The 16,986-nt window shown below is 46.5% G+C and overlaps 1 protein-coding gene across 5 annotated transcripts in view; it reads left to right on the plus strand.

The window, feature by feature from the left end:
• TLK1 (tousled like kinase 1) overlaps positions 1-16,778 on the plus strand; it is a 656,881-nt gene extending 640,103 nt beyond the window's left edge. For all 5 annotated transcript variants that reach the window (XM_078681584.1, XM_078681580.1, XM_078681585.1 and 2 more), the window contains one exon: positions 14,955-16,778. In XM_078681584.1, coding sequence (XP_078537710.1) covers positions 14,955-15,131 — 177 coding nt within the window. In that variant the 3' untranslated portion in view covers positions 15,132-16,778. The remainder of the gene's footprint in view (positions 1-14,954) is intronic.
• The last annotated feature ends 208 nt before the right edge of the window (positions 16,779-16,986 follow it).

Below are 16,986 nucleotides of genomic sequence, written 5' to 3' on the forward strand. Positions count from 1 at the left end.
CCTCCTCCTCCTCAGTGGCTGCTGAGTTGAGCTGGGTTTGGGCCTTTTGGATGCTCTTGCTATAGATGGTATTTGCTGGCCTTTAAGTCCTCCTTGATTGGATTTTGGCATTGTTGGCTGCTGGACGGCCTTAGTTGCCTGTATGTGTGTGTGTGTTTTTGCTAGAATAGTTACGCAGACTTGGCCCTGAGATTAGGCCTTTTGTTTTCTTTGGCCTGATGTCAAACCTTCCACCGGGTTGTTTTTTTCCCCGTGACGCTTTTGCTTTCGCCTCTGCTGCGGAAGTTCTTCCAAAAAGGTTTTCCATGTTTTGGGACTTTCCGTACCCTATGTGGGGTAGTGGTAGCTGTTGTATAGCTATGCTCTGCTGCGGAGTTTCTGTATGTTGCTATTGCTTCTTGAGGTTGTGTGCGCGGCCCTTGTTGTAGAAGGTCTGGCCATTTCCTCTCCTTCCTGCTCTTGTGCTGGGAGCTGGGATGCTTCAGTGTCCTTCATGCTTCTGGCGGCTTATGGTTATAGCTACTGTTCTGGCTGGCCTGTTGCCTTCCCTCTGGGTTGGCTCGCCTCTTCCTTGGTTTTCCTTGGGCCCTTTGGGCTTCTTCTTGTTCCTCTGACTGTCCTGGCGTTGGGTGGAAGACCGGTTGCCCTGGGGGTGGAGTGTGGTGCTTCGGCCTCTCCGGCCTTGCCCTTGGTTCCTCTGTTGTGAGTGTATGGGACTCCACTCTTCCTTCTTCCTCCTACATCCCTTCTGGGGCTGCTGGCATTTGGCTTGTGGGGGTCCTCTTACCTGGTAGGGACGAGGTTGCCTCCCTGGTCTACAGGTCTGGTCCCCTGTGGGCCTTGTGCCCTGTCCAGACTGGGGGGGGGAGTCCTTTCGCAGACCCTCCTTCCCCGTATGTATTTCTAGGGTATCTATTATACATGAAGGAATCTGCGGCTGGTAGTCTCTATCAGATGTATGAGTTACTTACCTTTGGTAACGATGTATCTGGTAGAGACTATTCTAGCCGCAGATTCCTTCACGGCCTGCCCTTCCTCCCCGTTCTGCAAGGACCCCTGGGCTGGTCCTTGGTACTCGCCTCCCGGTGGGGGGCCATGTTCTCTGGGAGTACCTTCTTTTGCTCTTGACGGTGGCTCCGTCTGGTTGTTGTTCTTCCCTCCTCTTTGGTTCTGGAAAGGTGGGGTTCTGGTGCTCCTATGTCCCACTGCTCTGGCTGCTCCAGGTCGGGGAGGTTGCCTCCCATCTCTCCATTCCTCTTACTGCTATGGGCTTTGCCCCTTTACTACCTCTGAGTTGGGGTCCTCTGGTTGTGCCCTACCCTTGTTTCTGGGGGGGTTGAAGCCCTCTAGGCTGGGGTGGCTGAAGTTTGGTTATTCCTTCCTGTTGGGACTGTCTCCTTTCTTGTTTCGGGGTGTGGTTGTAGGCCTGCTACACGTCATGACTTTTACGCAGGTTCCCTGTCTCCGGGGGACAGGGGGGGGATTGCCGTCTATGTATGGGCAGGGTGGCTGCTCAGGGCTCTGCTCTGTTCTTCCTCTCTCTGCCCTTGGACACTGCGGTGTTGCACTGTTTCTATGTGGTTTCTTTTTTGTATATTATTTCGCACACTGTTCCCATGCTCCCACAGTTTTTTATTTGGTGGCTCTGCGTTGTGGTGCGGAAAATTCTCCAAAGAAAACTGACGTAGGCACGCCAGGGTGTAGCTTATGTGACCTTGCTGACGTCATGTACGCGGATGACGCCTGGGCGGAGTCGCATGATGTCGCCCCACCCCTGGCGTGTAGAGATGCTTTGGCTAAAAAGTTTCCGGACCCAGTCTCACGCGTGGGGCTAATTCTACGTAAAGGAATCTGCGGCTAGAATAATCTCTACCAGATACATCGTTACCGAAGGTAAGTAACTCGTACTTCAGGTTGTCCCCCTTCTATAAATAACACACATTCCACTAAAATGCAGGCACATGTACATAAACAAATGCATTTCTTACAAAGTGCACAAACAACACTTGTTTATTTTTTATATTTTGCACAATCCGATGGTATTGGAGAGCTCACTCCGTCCTCAGTCTTTCCATAGCCTGTACACGTGCCAATGGTATTGGAGTGCTATAAGTGCGCACTAGTTACATTCCACAATGAGCCATTCATTTTTGTCACCGATCCGGTTTCAATTAAGGTACCCCCTTCCCCTTCATTGTTGCTTCCTCCCTCCTTCTTCCGTTGTTGCTTGCCCTCCTCCCCACCCCCCTCCTGCTTCCCTGCTTGACCCGTCCCTCAACTACCTCCCTCGTCGCTGCTGCTTACATTTTTATGCTGCACGATCCGAAGGTATTGGAGCTTTTGTTCTGTCATCCATCTTACCATCGTGCTAACACCAGCCAATGGTATTGGAGCACTTTAAGTGCTCACCAGTTATATTTAACACTGACACATTCATTGTTGTGCCCAGGGGAAAGTGTAAGTGATTCACCCAGAATTACAAACTGTTCAGCCAACCCTGAGATTTGAGTTCTCCTGTTGGCAGCTCTGGGTGTTACGCCGTATACTCGCTTAATTTCAAAGCTCCTCAGCTGTTTCTCACTATCACTTCCACATTCGCTCAGTAAGATCCTGTCAAAACTGAACAAGCATTGGCAAAGCCAATAGATCTTGGCAGTACTGAACTATTGGCCTTGACAATGTGAATGTCTTTTAGCCATGTTGTCTGACAGCACATCTGATGTTCAGCATGGCTCAAAGTCACTGAAAAACTGCTATGATGTGGCCTGCACAGGCCACTTCATGGTGCTTTTGTGTTAGGAGGGGCCGGACAATATCCTCCACATGGGATGCAAAGATAGACTGCGCTGGCTCAACATCTTGTGATTCTGGGCTTTTTACGACTTTCAGCCATGCTGAAGAGCAGATTTATTGCTAGACAATATGGCTAAAAGCCATTAACATTGACAAGGCCAATAGCTCGGGCATTGCAAGGGCCTATTGGTTTTGCCAATGTTTATTTATTTTTGCTTGGGCTATTCCTTGAAGATGTTTTCCAAGAGATGAAAAGAGAAAAGCAACCAGGACAGTGTTAGCTTTTCGAAATGATAATATTGGAGGGGATATAGAGAGTGAATATAAAGAGATTATCTAAATCTTACGTTTTTAGTATCGCTCCATGGTGCTGGCATTCCGTCCTGCACAATCTAAATCCTATGTACAGGTCAGATTTTAGTTAGTTTTTTTTCAACAACCTATCTTCTGCCTTATGCTGCTAGAAAGAGAACAATCTCCCTGTATATCAGAAGTGCTGAACAAATCTAAACAATAAGCTTATTTAACCAGTCAAACTATGCTATGGTTATATCTCTTTAGTTTTACCTCCCTGGAATCACTGACCTGTTTGCTGGACCTTGTGGTGGTATTTGGTGGCACTGTCATCCACTACTCCCTCTGTGGCGTTGTAGTTGACCAGATTCATCTCCTGGAGCTGCACCGCCTGTAGGAATGTAGCACCAGCACTCGTACAGCTAGAATTCAGAAGGGGACTGGACAATCGCAAAGTATTTGGTCTGTGATGAGGATGAGTAGCCTGGGTTAGGGGGTAGCATGGTAACCAACGGGGAGGGAGCAAACTGTCTTCAGTGGACCCAGTATCAGAAATGTAACTTCATACCACCTTTCTTTTCATATGTTCTGAAAGAAGATATTGGTGTTACTTAGCACTTCCATACAGCTCAAGCTGCTGATCTCATCGCAGCATGTTCAGTTCTTGGAATTACTTTCCAAGTGACTCTGGGGTTTCTATTGCATACCCAGAGTCTGAGCAGGTTCCTGATATTGATTTGAAGTGCAGTCTACTGCCACTTAGGCCTCTCTCCATGCACGTTTTTTTATATTTCAAATTGATGTTCCTGGTGTCCTGTGGGGCCTTCAGTCTTTCCGTCTTCAAGTCAAAATATTGTTGTTTGTTGACCCTGGGATCTCCCTCTCTGGTGAGCTGTAAGGGAAGCAGGGGTGGGGAATTCCTATCTCCCGACGCCCGAGACATCTAGATTTCTTAGGAGGGCAAGAGGTTTTAATCTGCATTTTGTCCAAGGAGCAAGTTGACAGTTTTATAGTAATACGATACACAGCTGTTCAACCCTGTAGGTCACAGTCAGTAAATAAGTTGCTCTGAGCAGTTTATTGGCAGTGAAAGAGTCAATGCAAAAGCTGGGGCCTGCACTTTAATTTCCCCAGAGCAAAACAACAAAATGATAAAGCAGAGCTCAAAGTTGGAGCCAGCTCGATAAGCTCCTGTGGCTTCCAGTCCCTCCCCTGGTCCTTTTATTTTCTTCAAGCATGAGACACACATCGAGCTTCTGAGCTCCAGTACACTCGCAGCAATGGCATGTAAGAGGCTGCTTTTTGTGCCTCTTGGCCCCTTGCTCTGACTTGAACTGTATGACCCCTGCCTTGTATTCTCTGCTCCACTCCTGGGCCTCATAGGGCTCCAATATCCCTGCTCATCTTTAACTCAATTTGATTTCCCTTCTCATGCACCCCCTCCTTGGCACTGTGCGTTTCCTGTACACCTTATGTTACACCCGGTGCCTGAACCTGCTAACTCCACCCTCCACTGCACTCTGACATCCCTGGCCCGCTCCCCTTGACCTCTCCTATCTTACTTCTGAGGGGCTTTCATGCAGGCCTAAGGCCACCCCCAATTCTGTCCTTGCTCTAGGCCTCTCATCTCACTTTGTGCCTGCACCAGGGGCATTGTGAACACACCGCTGTAGCAACTACAGCAGCTGTAGAGTTTTTGATGGGCCTCTTCAGTCTGCAGGTCCGCAGACAAAGGCCCATAATGGACTTGAAAGGGTGGGTGGGAGAGTGAGTGAATGGGTGGATGAATAGATGCATGGATGAATAGTGAAAGAGTGGGTGGATAGATGCATGTATGAATAAGTGAAAGGGTGGATGTATAGATGCATGGATGAATACATGCAAGAGTGGATGATAGATGCATACATTAAAGAGTGAAAGGGTGAATGGATAGATGCATGTATGAATAAGTGAACGGGTGGATATATAAATGCATGGATGAATACGTGCAAGAGTGAATGATAGATGCATAAATTAATGAGTGAAAGGGTGAATGGATAGATGCATGGATGAATAAGTGAAAGGGTGGATGGATAGTTGGATGAATGAGTGGAGTGAAAGGGTGGATGTTTAGATGCATAAATGAATGTATGAGTGAAAGGGTGGATGGATAGATGCATGGATGAAAGAGTGGATGGATAGATGCATGTCTGAATAAGTGAAAGGTTGGGTGTATAGATGCATGGATGAATACGTGCAAGAGTGGATGATAGATGCATACATTAATGAGTGAAAGGGTGAATGGATAGATGCATGGATAAATGAGTGAAAGGCTGGATGGATAGATGTATGAATGAGTGGAGTGAAAGGGTAGATACATGGATGAATGAGTGGATGGATGTAAGGATGAATGTTTGAAAGAATGGTAGGATAAGTGCAAGGGTGAATGAAGGGATGGGTGAGTAGATGGATAGGTTGAAAGTGGATTGATGAGTGAAAGGATGGACGGCTTATTGAAAGGGTGGATTAATGGGTGAGAGAGTAGATGAATATATGGCTGAGTGGGTGGGGATAGATGGCTGAGTGGGCAGGGATGGATGGATGAGTGGCTGGGTGGAAGGGTTGATGGATGGCTGGACAGTTGAGTGTAAAGGTGGATGGAGGGATTAGTGAAAGGGTGGATGGATATGTGATCAAAACGGAAGATGGACAGGTGAAAGGGTGGATGGATGAGCAAAAGCATAAATCGAGGAAGTGAAAGGATAGATGAATAGGAGTGAAGAGGAGGATGTGTGGAGTGAAAGGATGGATGGATGAGCAAAAGGATGGATGAGTGAAAGGAAGGCGGGATGGATCAGTTGGATCGATAGGTTTGGAGATGGCAGGATAGGTTTGAACAGGGGCTTCGTGAACGCCCCACTTTAGCAGCTACAGTAGTGGTGGAGCTCTTGATGGGCCTCTTCTGTCTGCAGCTCGGCAGACAAAGATTCGTCATTAATGTGAAAGGATGAATGGATGTGTGGGTGAAAGGATGAGTGAGTGAAAGTGTGGCTGGCTAGATGGATGGATGGATGAATGAGTGACCGGGATGGTTGAGTGACGGGAATGGTGGATGGATTACAGGGTGTAAGGATTAGAGAGCGAAAGGATGGATGAGTGTAAAGGATAAATGGATGGATGAGTGGAAGGATGGATTGATGGATGGGTCGAAGGGTGGGTGGAAGGATGAGTGAAAGGGAGGGTGGATAGATGAGTGAAAGGGAGGGTGTATGGATGAGTAGATGGATGGATGGATGGATGGATGGATGGTTGAAATGGATAGGTTTGGAGATGGATGGGTAGGTTTGGAAATGGATGAGCGGGTGGACTGACAGACGAACAGATTGGTGAAAGGTTAATGAATAAAAGGATGAATGGGTGCCAATGTAAAGGTGAAATGCTAGTTATCAGTGGGTGAAAGGATGAATGGATAGATGCTTAGATGGAAGAGACAAGAGAGCTATTCTGGGGAGGATTCCAATGACTTTTTTCGCTTGCTTGGTATCATAAGAACTTTGGATCAACGTGGTGGGTATTTTAATTTTCTGGTTACTCACTTGGCCTACACTATGCTCCTTTCTCTACCTTGGGATTATCAGGTAGGCGTGGTGCTATATGCCAGCGCGTTCTTACTAGACCGCTAGTATTTGGTCTCATAAAGGCCATATTGCTATAGAAATTCCTGGCACTGATCAAAACTACTTTGTAAAAGAGCAGAATGCTGTGTCACACAATGAAGCCAGCTCTCAGATAGGAAGAGATAGCATTTTAATAAAAACACAAGGTCTTGGTTAACTCAGATTTAATTAGGGGCTCAAATGTTAAAGTCACAAAAGTGCACCCATGATATGTCTTTGTATTAATGCATATTTACGTTTTTCATGAATTCACATGAATTTCCTTAAGTAGGCTAGGAAACCGTAGTCCTAGAAAATATTTGTGAATTGCATCTTAGCATGAGCAAATAGGAATATGCCCCAGCGGAAATCTGTTGACTGTTTACAAGTTCACTTTTTCTCCTACCACATTTGTCCTAGCCATGGAAGAAACTTTACTTCTGCCATTGTCAGGGGTAAATTGCCGACCTTTCTCAGTGAAAAACTCCAAAATTCAAATCCTTCTACAGTAATAGCCTGACATAACCAGAGAGGCTATTATCAGAGCTCTTCTATAAAGAGATTGCAGCCAATATTTCACGGCGCACTACATGGCACCAAAGGGACAAGTGGATTTTGTTACAGGACATGTAGATTTATGAAGCTACTTGTCCCATGGACAAGTACATATTTCATAAAATTCCACACCCCTGGGGAAGGCATTCTCCTACCTACTTCTGTAGTAGGGGATCTCTGTTTATAGTCATAATCTAGTGAATAGTCCCGCCCATGTGCGGGGACCCCGCAGCAATCAAAAATAATCTCTTAAGCTGTCTTCTTTGCAGTCCTGCATAGACACTTAAGAGAAAATCAAAGACAAATAATGCTGCCTATAATTACAAGGCTACACTGGCCAGTACTTCAACTTAAAGTGAAAAGGATAGCCAAATAAAATCAAATTTTACACATAGTGCCACGTTTCACCCATAGAGAACCTTCCCTTCACCAAAATCCTTGAAATGATAGAGAGGAAGGGTTGGACAGACAAGACCCCATAGACTGCCATTATGTGTCTGGAAAAGGGATACCGTGCCTTTAAGGAACTCTCCAGAGACCATCGGTATCCCAGGATGCACAGCCAAAGTCCTTTTACTTTCAGTTTTTTTCCGTCTCCTGCTAGCAGGACCCTGGAGCATTGAGCTCTCCCTTTTTGGGTATTTCTTAAATTTTGGGCACTTTTCCAGTGTTTTGAGTGTTTCACCCGGCGTCTGGGGTCTTCCTCTTCCATTTGCTGTGTTTTTTAACCTGTTTTATCACCTCTTTCTGTCGAAAATGCCAGCTCTATTCGACAAGTGCCCTGAGTGTGGTAGGAAGAAGGCTAAATCTGACCCCCCACAGAGCATGCATACTCTGTCTCCCTTCCACCCATATCCCTGACTCCTGTGATATCTGTCACTCTTTCTCCAGGATGACCCTGCGTGACAGGGAGAAGATTTGTCTCCAAAAGCTTCCAGGGCTTGAACAGAGGAGACATGAAGAACCTGGTGGGACTTCTGGACATGGAGGGACTCGGTCATCATCCTCTGCCCGTGCTTCGGCCTCTGGAGGGCTCCCCAGTCAAGAAAAGGCACAGATTCCGGTCGACGTCGATAGGTATGACCACCATCTACTTTCCGTTGACCCAGGGCTCTGGGTCCAAGCAGCGTCGCCGCTCGACGTCGAGGGGCAGGACGTCGTGACCTCGGACGAGGTCGACATAGAGGACGAGGTCGAGAGGAGTCCAGGAGGCGATGGCGTTCGCTGTCGAGGCTGTACCGCCGTCGACACGACGGTCGACGTCAAGAAGAGGCAAGTCGACGTCGAAGAGAAGACATTCGACGTTGAGTGCGCCGACGTCTAGAAGATCAACGAGAAGTAGAAAGTCGAAGAGGTCGACGTCGAGGAAGGAGAAATCGACGTCAAGGAGACGTTCAAGGACTAGGACAGTGTCCCTGCCTCAGTGGTCAGTCTGTCGTCTTCATCGGCGAGCTGCCGGTCGCGGCGGCGCCGGCGCTCGGCCAAAAAGTGGGCTGCCTCCGGAACATCTTCTTTGAGGCCTGCTCAGAAGAAGAGGAGAGTGGTGAGGTCATCGGAATCAGAGTATTCACGGACCTACTCACCTTCTAGGCCCAGGATGCCTACACTTCCACCGATTCCTCCTCCTCCTCTGCCACTTCCACCACCTCCTACACCACCCCTGCCTCCTCATCCACCGACTCCCCGACCTCCACAACCTCGGCCTGAGGTTCCGGCTCCAACTCCTCCGCTTCCGCTTCCGCCTCCTCGAAGACCGGTGGCTCCAAGGTCAAGGTCTAGAGGGAGGGATCGCACTCGCAGTAGACACCGCTCCTCCTCAAGGTCTCGTCACTGCCATCGGAGAGACAGGTCGCGGTCCCGGTACACGGGCTCTTCGAGTGACCCGGAGGTATTCTCCTACATTATCGGATTCCCCTCCTACGAGGGTGTCACCTATGGACGATATTGTGACGTTCCAGGAGGTGCTGCTGAGGGGGGCAGCGAAGTTGGGGATCACATTGACGGTACCCACACCATCTACCCCTGTGATCTTTGAGACTTTGCACAAACGGCATCTTTCTCGCCCTTTGTTGCCAGGACTTGAGGAACCAGCCATGGAGCTGTTTCTGGCCCCGGCTTTGGTGAAGTCTGCTCCATCTCGGCTGCAAAAGAAGTACAGTCCCCCGGATTCTGATCCGGCGTTCTTGAGGTCAGATCCTGTACCGGATTCTGTCATCGTGACAGCAGCCAAGAAACAGCATGCTACTGCTCCGTCTTCTACGGTGCCTCCGGACAAGGAGAGCCGTCAGATGAATTCAGCCGGCCGGAAGGATTGCGGTACGGCTGCCACATCAATGAAAGCGGCGAGTACCTCGGCACACTTGGGTCAATATGACCGCGCTTTGTGGGAGTCTCTGCAACAGTTTATCGAGCTCCTCCCGTGGGATAGGAGGGAAGATTTCCAGGAGATATTGAACGAAGGCATGATGGTCTCCAATCAAGTCGTCAGCTCTGCGGCGGACGCCTCTCTCCTGGCGGCTCATGGTTATTGCCATGGCATTAATTTAAGACTCCATTCCTGGTTGCGCCTTACCTCTCTCAAACCGGAGGCGCAGCAGAGAGTCGCAAATTTGCCGTTCTCTGGATCGACGCTCTTCGGGCTGCAAGCGGATGAGGAGATGGCCCGCATGAAGGCGGTAGTAGAGACTTTGAAGGCCATTGGTTTGGAGAAACCAAAGGAACAACGGAAGTCCTTCCGTCTGTTCCAGAGGAGATATGGTTCCCAGAAGCGAGGACAAGGTCGTCAAGCTAGCCAGCAGCAACAACAGCAGCAGCAGTACCAGCGGCAGCCATTACAGAAGCGTCAGAGGGGCAGAGGCGGCCAGCAGTCCTTCTCGGCGAACAAGGGCCCGGCTGGGTCTAAGCCCTAAGGTGCTACTTCCCCCTAGTCCGATACCCGCTCCGGTGGGGGGAGCATACAAAATTACCTGGCAGAGTGGAGAAAAATTACTCAGGACAAGTGGGTGCTGAATATTGTTTGCAATGGATAGTCTTCGTTTTTTCAGCCCTCCTCCAGAAATTCCACCAGTTCGCTCGCAGTTCCAGCTGCGCGAGCTCCAAGCGGAGGCCGATACCCTGTTAAGAAAAAGGGCGATAGAAGACGTCCCTTTGTCTCAAAGGGGAAAGGGCCTTTACTCGCGGTTCTTCCTGGTGGGCAAGAAGGACAAGAACGAGTTCAGGCCCATTCTGGATTTGCGACAAGCAAACAAAGAGATTCGCAGGGAGAAATTTTGCATGCTGTCTTTGCACCAGATTTATCCTCAGCTACAAAGAGGAGACTGGCTTTGCGCAATAGATCTACAGGATGCGTACTTCCATGTGCCCATTGCACGGAAACACCGGAAGTTCCAACGCTTTCTAGTCGGCGCCAATCACTTTCAGTACACCTTACTACAGTTTGGACTGAAGTGTGCACCCAGGACTTTTTCAAAGTGCATTGCGGTGGTGGCAGCACACCTGAGAAAGAACAAGGTGTTTGTCTACCCGTACCTGGGCGACTGGTTGATCAAAGCCTCCACTTTCCAGGAAGCGCAATTGCACTTCAATAGGACAGCCCTTCTGCTGAACCAACTGGGGTTGCACATAAACATGTCCAAGTCTGTTCCGACTCCTGTCCAGTGCCTACAGTACTTGGGAGCCTCCATCAATACTCTTTCAGCAAGCGTGTCTCCTTCGGAGGAGCGACGCTTATCGATCCTTCGGAAGGCTCAGGCTCTCACAGCTGTTCCATCTACAACAGTGAGGACGGTGTCTTCTCTACTGGGGTCGATGGCCTCTTGCATCTTCCTCACGCCACACGCACGCCTCCACATGAGGCCACTGCAGGAATGTCTGGAGGATCAGTGGGACCAGAAGCAGGGGAGCTGGGACGACAGGATCCGACTGTCCCTTCACACTCGACAGTCCCTGCCATGGTGGTGCTCAGCACAGAATCTCCTCAAAGGGGTTCCATTCCCATTCAGACTATCGTCACGGATGCTTCTCTCCACGGCTGGGCAGCGCATTCAGCCCATCTACAGATCCAGGGAACGTGGTCCTCGGCAGAATCCACGTATCACATCAATTTCCTGGAACTCAGCGCTGTTCACTTGGCACTGAAGGCCTTTCATCCGTCCTTCCAGACCAACTCCTTGCTTGTACAGACGGACAATACGACCACAATGTATTACCTCAACAAGCAGGGGGGCTCGAGATCGTGCACACTGTCACAAGAAGCGCAGGCGATTTGGCACTGGCTGCTGGCCAGAGGACTAACGATAACGGCTACCTATCTGCCAGGTGTGCAGAATGCTCAGGCGGAGGCACTCAGCAGGCTGGTGCAAGAAAACCACAAGTGGGTTCTAAACGACTAAGTGCTAGGAAACATCTTCGACAGGTGGGGCATTCCAGATGTAGATCTTTTCGCCACCGCCGAAAACAGAAAATGCCGAGACTTCGCCTCCAGGTATTACCAACTGGGGACTCTGGGGAACGCGCTATGGATCAGCTGGTCGAACAGCTTTCTGTATGCTTTTCCACCCATTCCCCTGATTCCGGCGGTACTCATCAAGCTGTCTCAGTCCAGAGCACGGATGATCCTCATTGCTCCGGAGTGGCCCTGACAGTGCTGGTTCACGGACCTGCTTCACAGGTCTCTCCTACCCCACCTGCGGCTGCCGTGTCGGCCGGACCTTTTCACGAAGTTCGGGGGGCAGATGGTGCACCCCAACCTCTCATCGTTGAGTTTGGCGGCATGGCTACTGAGATAGTGCAATATGGGCACCTGAATCTGCCTGACGATTGCATGAATATACTCAAGGAGGCTAAGCGACCTTCCACTAGGACTTCCTATGGCTACAAGTGGAAGAGGTTCTGCATCTGGTGCACTTCCAAGAACTATGATCCGACGGCCTGCAAGGAAGATGTCATTCTTCCATACCTTTTGCATTTGGCTCAGTCTGGCCTTAGTTTTCATTCTATTAAGGTTCACCTTGCAGCATTAACTGCGTATAGGAAATGCCCTTCACAGACATCCTTCTTCCAGATCCCTGTGATTAAAGATTTTTTGGAAGGATTGAAAAAAGTGTTTCCTCCTGTTCAGCGTCCTTCACCTTCATGGGAGCGGAATGTGGTGCTGTCCAGGTTGATGAAGGAACCTTTTGAACTTATTCATAAGGCTTCACTGCAGCACTTATCGTGGAAGGCGGCTTTCCTCGTGGCCATTACATCGGCCCGCAGGGTGAGTGAAATTCAGGCATTGTGTTGCCAAGAATCTTATACTGTATTTCATGCTGCTAAGGTTGTGATGCGTACTCACCCTAAGTTACTTCCTAAGGTGATTTCTGATTTCCATGTCAATCAGACTATAACTTTACCTACGTTTTTCCAAAATCCTTCCACTCCAGTGGAAAGGTCTCTGCATTCCCTGGATGTCAGAAGGGTGTTGAAATTCTACTTGGATAAGACCAAGGACATTCATAGGTCAGACCAATTGTTTGTCAATTATGGGTCGGTCAGGACTGGTCTTGCCACCTCAAAACAGTCCATCTTGAGGTGAATTGTGTCCTGTATCCAGTTATGTTATCAGAAAGCTAACAAGACCTTAGGGGGTAAGCATAAGGCTCATTCTACCAGGGGCAAAGCAGCGACAATGGCTTTGCTACATAATGTTCCCATTCCAGATATCTGCAGGGCTGCCACTTGGAAGTTGGTCCATACCTTTGCTAAGCACCACTGTCTGGACTCTGATGCCAGGGCATATGCTCAGGTTGGGCAGGCTTCGTTAAGAAATCTGTTTGCACAGTAGTGGTGTTGTCTTTTTCCTCCACCGCCGGATTGGTTGTTGGGATGGGCTTCCCATTCTATTCACTAGATTATGACTATACACAGAGATCCCCTACTACAGAAGGAGTAGTTTCTTATCTGTAACTCCAGTTCTGTAGTAGGGGTATCTGTTATAGTCATAAGCGCCCACCCTCCTCCCCGGTGGAGAAAATGATAATGTACTGTATGCTACAGGCCTTGCTTTATACACCTTAAAAAATAACAAAGTAAAAGGACTTTGGCTGTGCATCCTGGGATACCGAGGGTCTCTGGAGAGTTCCTTAAAGGCACGGTATCCCTTTTCCAGACACATAATGGCAGCCTATGGGGGATTATCTGTCCAACCCTTCCTCTCTATCATTTCAAGTATTTTGGTGAAGGGAAGTTTCTCTATGGGTGAAACTTGGCAATATGTGTAAAATTTGATTTTTTGGCTATCCTTTTCACTTTAAGTTGAAGTACTGGCCAGTGTAGCCTTGTAATTATAGGCTGCATTATTTGTCTTTGATTTTCTCTTAAGTGTCTATGCAGGACTGTAAAGAAGACAGCTTAAGAGATTATTTTTGATTGCTCCGGGGTCCCCGCACATGGGCGGGACTATTCACTAGGTTATGACTATAACAGAGATACCCCTACTACAGAACTGGAGTTACAGGTAGGAAACGACTCCTTCTCTGATGTCTAACGGAAAGAATACCTGCTAGGTATCTTGATTCCCAAGAAGCTGCCTACTTGGGGAAAACGCTGTTAAGAGAAGTATCCCTTCTACAACCCCGGCACCCCTGTCCTCACTGATGCCAAGAAACAAAGTAGATTTGTTGTGACTGCACTCGAGCATTTCTGGGACACTGAAGCAGCAGTGGTCTAATAAAGCCTAATGAAGTCAACTTCCATTATTGTCCTCAGTTCGTCAGGAAAGGAGAGACTTAAAGGAATGTGAAGTGATTCGGCTACAAGCCACAGTTGTTGGGAAGAGAGAGGAGTTTCTACACCCTTCCAACTGCAATTCCAAATCTCCCTAGCCTGGTGCTAGTTTCTCGAGAAGAGCATATCCCTATCGGCCTGTGTACCATGTCCGTGCAGTCGTTCATTCTTGCAATCAGATGAGGGAGTGGCTCATTTTTAGTCAGCACATAGACCATTTCCTCTTCTTGTTCGACTAGTTTTTCTGTGCCAATTTCGAACATTTTGATTTTTTACCTAATTGATTTAACAGATTTTAATCATGATATCTAGTGTTTTGAGTTTAAATTATCTGGTTCCCTGATACTTTGCGCTTTTGGGTTCATGCACGTGGAAAATTTAGAATATGCCGTGAAAAACAAAAAAGAAAAGAAAAACGGTCCTAACGTAGTAGCAACACAAATAATTGTCAGTAAACAAGTGTAAAAAAGAAAAGAAAAAGAATTTGGACTGAAGAAAGTGTGTTAGTCTTTCTTTACCTTTTACCGCAATCTGTGTAGGAAGGGGACTGGTCGGTCAAACTAAATCACCAAACTTTTAAGTAGAAATGGGAGGGGGAAAAATTGGTGTGTAGAATCATGTGTAGGAGGCTTAAGGATAGGGAAGATTGATGGTTGAAAAATAGACCCATAAAAAAATTAAGAAAACCAGACACACATTTGTGTGCTTAACCAGTCACTCCTAACCTCTGTAAGCTTGCACCTTGTTTGCTATGCATGCATTAAACATATGATAAATTAATATACATTCTTCACCAGGCATGTCAAAAGTTGAATGTTTCACTTGATCTGGTGACCCCTTAAAATATAAAAGTATTTAAATATTATTTTCAATAGTTGATCACAACGTGAAACCTTTTTTTCTTTTTTTCAGGCCTTCATAAGACGTTGTCTAGCATACCGCAAAGAAGATCGGTTTGATGTCCATCAACTTGCAAACGACGCTTATCTTCTACCTCACATGAGGAGGTCCAATTCATCTGGAAATTTGCATATGACTGGGATTGTTGCATCACCTGCACCACCTGCTTCAACCATTATTTCATACTGAAATATCATGTCAGCACTGACTTAATAGTCTTTGACTAGCTTTCAGTTGCACACTTTAGTTTGAGACGTTTGGCTGTTTTTACATGAAACAAGTTACAAGATACTGTAGTTGTGTGTTGTTCAAACCGAGGGTCCTTCTCTGTTGTGTCATTTGTATGTGAGAGTGGATCATGGACTGTGAATTAATTAATCCTTCTGACTGGAACATGAATTATTGAAGGATGTCGTTGCCTGCAACACACAAAGCTGGCTACGTTTATGGTTAACAAGATGACTTTTGGGGAACACTGTAAATATTTTTTGTAATAATTAAATATGTTTAGCTGATACCGTAGGTTCTAATAAGAAGGGCAGTTTTCATTATTTAAAAAGCATGTAGATAGAATGTTAGATGTAATTAAAAAGAAATGGAAAATTGTCTGCCTTGGCAGAGGCAGCCTCACCCCCCACTTAGAAGTTAGTTCTGAAACCAAAGGAGGATATTAACGGGGTTCACATGTTTGATTATGTTGTTTTACTAGCTCTTTTTGGATAAATTGTAAGTAGTAGTTTGCCTTTCCAGTTGCTGCATTTGAAAAACTGTACGATAATTTTACAATCCTCAGGTTCGACCTAGAAAGCCATATTTGTTCCTTCATTGGTTGTAGATTTCAAAAGATTACTCCACACTTATACATTTTTCAGATTTTCATGTATTGATTTTTTGAGCCAACTAATTTATTTAAACTGTAATAATGCAATTGCAGTGTTTTAAGAATGTACTGCTGCTTTTAGATTCAAACTGGTGTTTCCGGATTGTGTTCTTGGTGTACTGACATCAGTCTGCTCCAACTGCAGTTTCGTGTAAAAAAATAGCCTATGCAGGATAATGATAAATGCCCTTCTGACTCAATTGTATAATACTGTACAGACGTCGTTTTCATTTTTTAAATTTCAGCAGCTTGTTTCTGTACAAATGTTTAAAGTATTGCTTTTTTCTAATTTGATATTGTACTTTTCCTTAACTTCTTGAAGGCGCTTTTAATTGCTGCTACAAAATGTTGTTTTTGTCTTTTTGCAAAAGACAGAATGACCTGAAAAAGTACAGGTTGGTGATGTTAGAGATATTTAAATTGGGTGATTAACAATCAAGGCGTGCATAACATCTGTTATCATATACAGTACCGTTCAAGTCGATTTCTTCAGTTCAGAATTTGGAGGGCATTTTTACGCTACGGTATACCGCGGAATTGTTCATTACCATTCTGTTTTGGAACTTGCTATCTGCTGAGTAAGAGGATGTTTCTGAATAGAAATATTTTTGTGGCTCTCGTCCAGTTATTGTAAAACATGAAACATTTTCTAACTGCCATGTACGGTGGAAACAGTTTTGCCCATAATTCATTTTTTCTATAAATAATTTCTTTCACTGTAACATTTATGATGTTAAATTCATATAAGTAATTTTGCTAATTTTGCAGAAAAGGAGACTACGTTACCACAGGTGTTCATTTAATATTGTACAGTTATCTGTGGCTCTTGTTTCTGATGTTGCAGACTATTTCCTTTGTTGTTGTACATAAAGATACATTAATTGTCTCTTGAAATGCTGCTGAAATGTAGAGAATGTAGCCAAAACAGTAATAAACTATGACAGTTGAAATTTAAATTGTGCTTCAAGCTCTTTACATAGTCTCATGGGTACTTTCCCTTTTGTGTTCTTAACACTTAAGTAATGTTTAATCTGCTATAGACTGGTAGCTGCAGATTACTTACCAAGTAGAAGTCGAAGCGAATTTCCTCTTCACCTCTGCTGTCATCTGACAACGAAAGAGATAAGGCGCACCTATGCTCTAGGCACGGTTCTGCGGAGCCGG

This window comes from Lissotriton helveticus, chromosome 3_1 (genome assembly GCF_964261635.1).
Source record: "Lissotriton helveticus chromosome 3_1, aLisHel1.1, whole genome shotgun sequence".
In the NCBI taxonomy this organism is placed as follows: domain Eukaryota; kingdom Metazoa; phylum Chordata; class Amphibia; order Caudata; family Salamandridae; genus Lissotriton; species Lissotriton helveticus.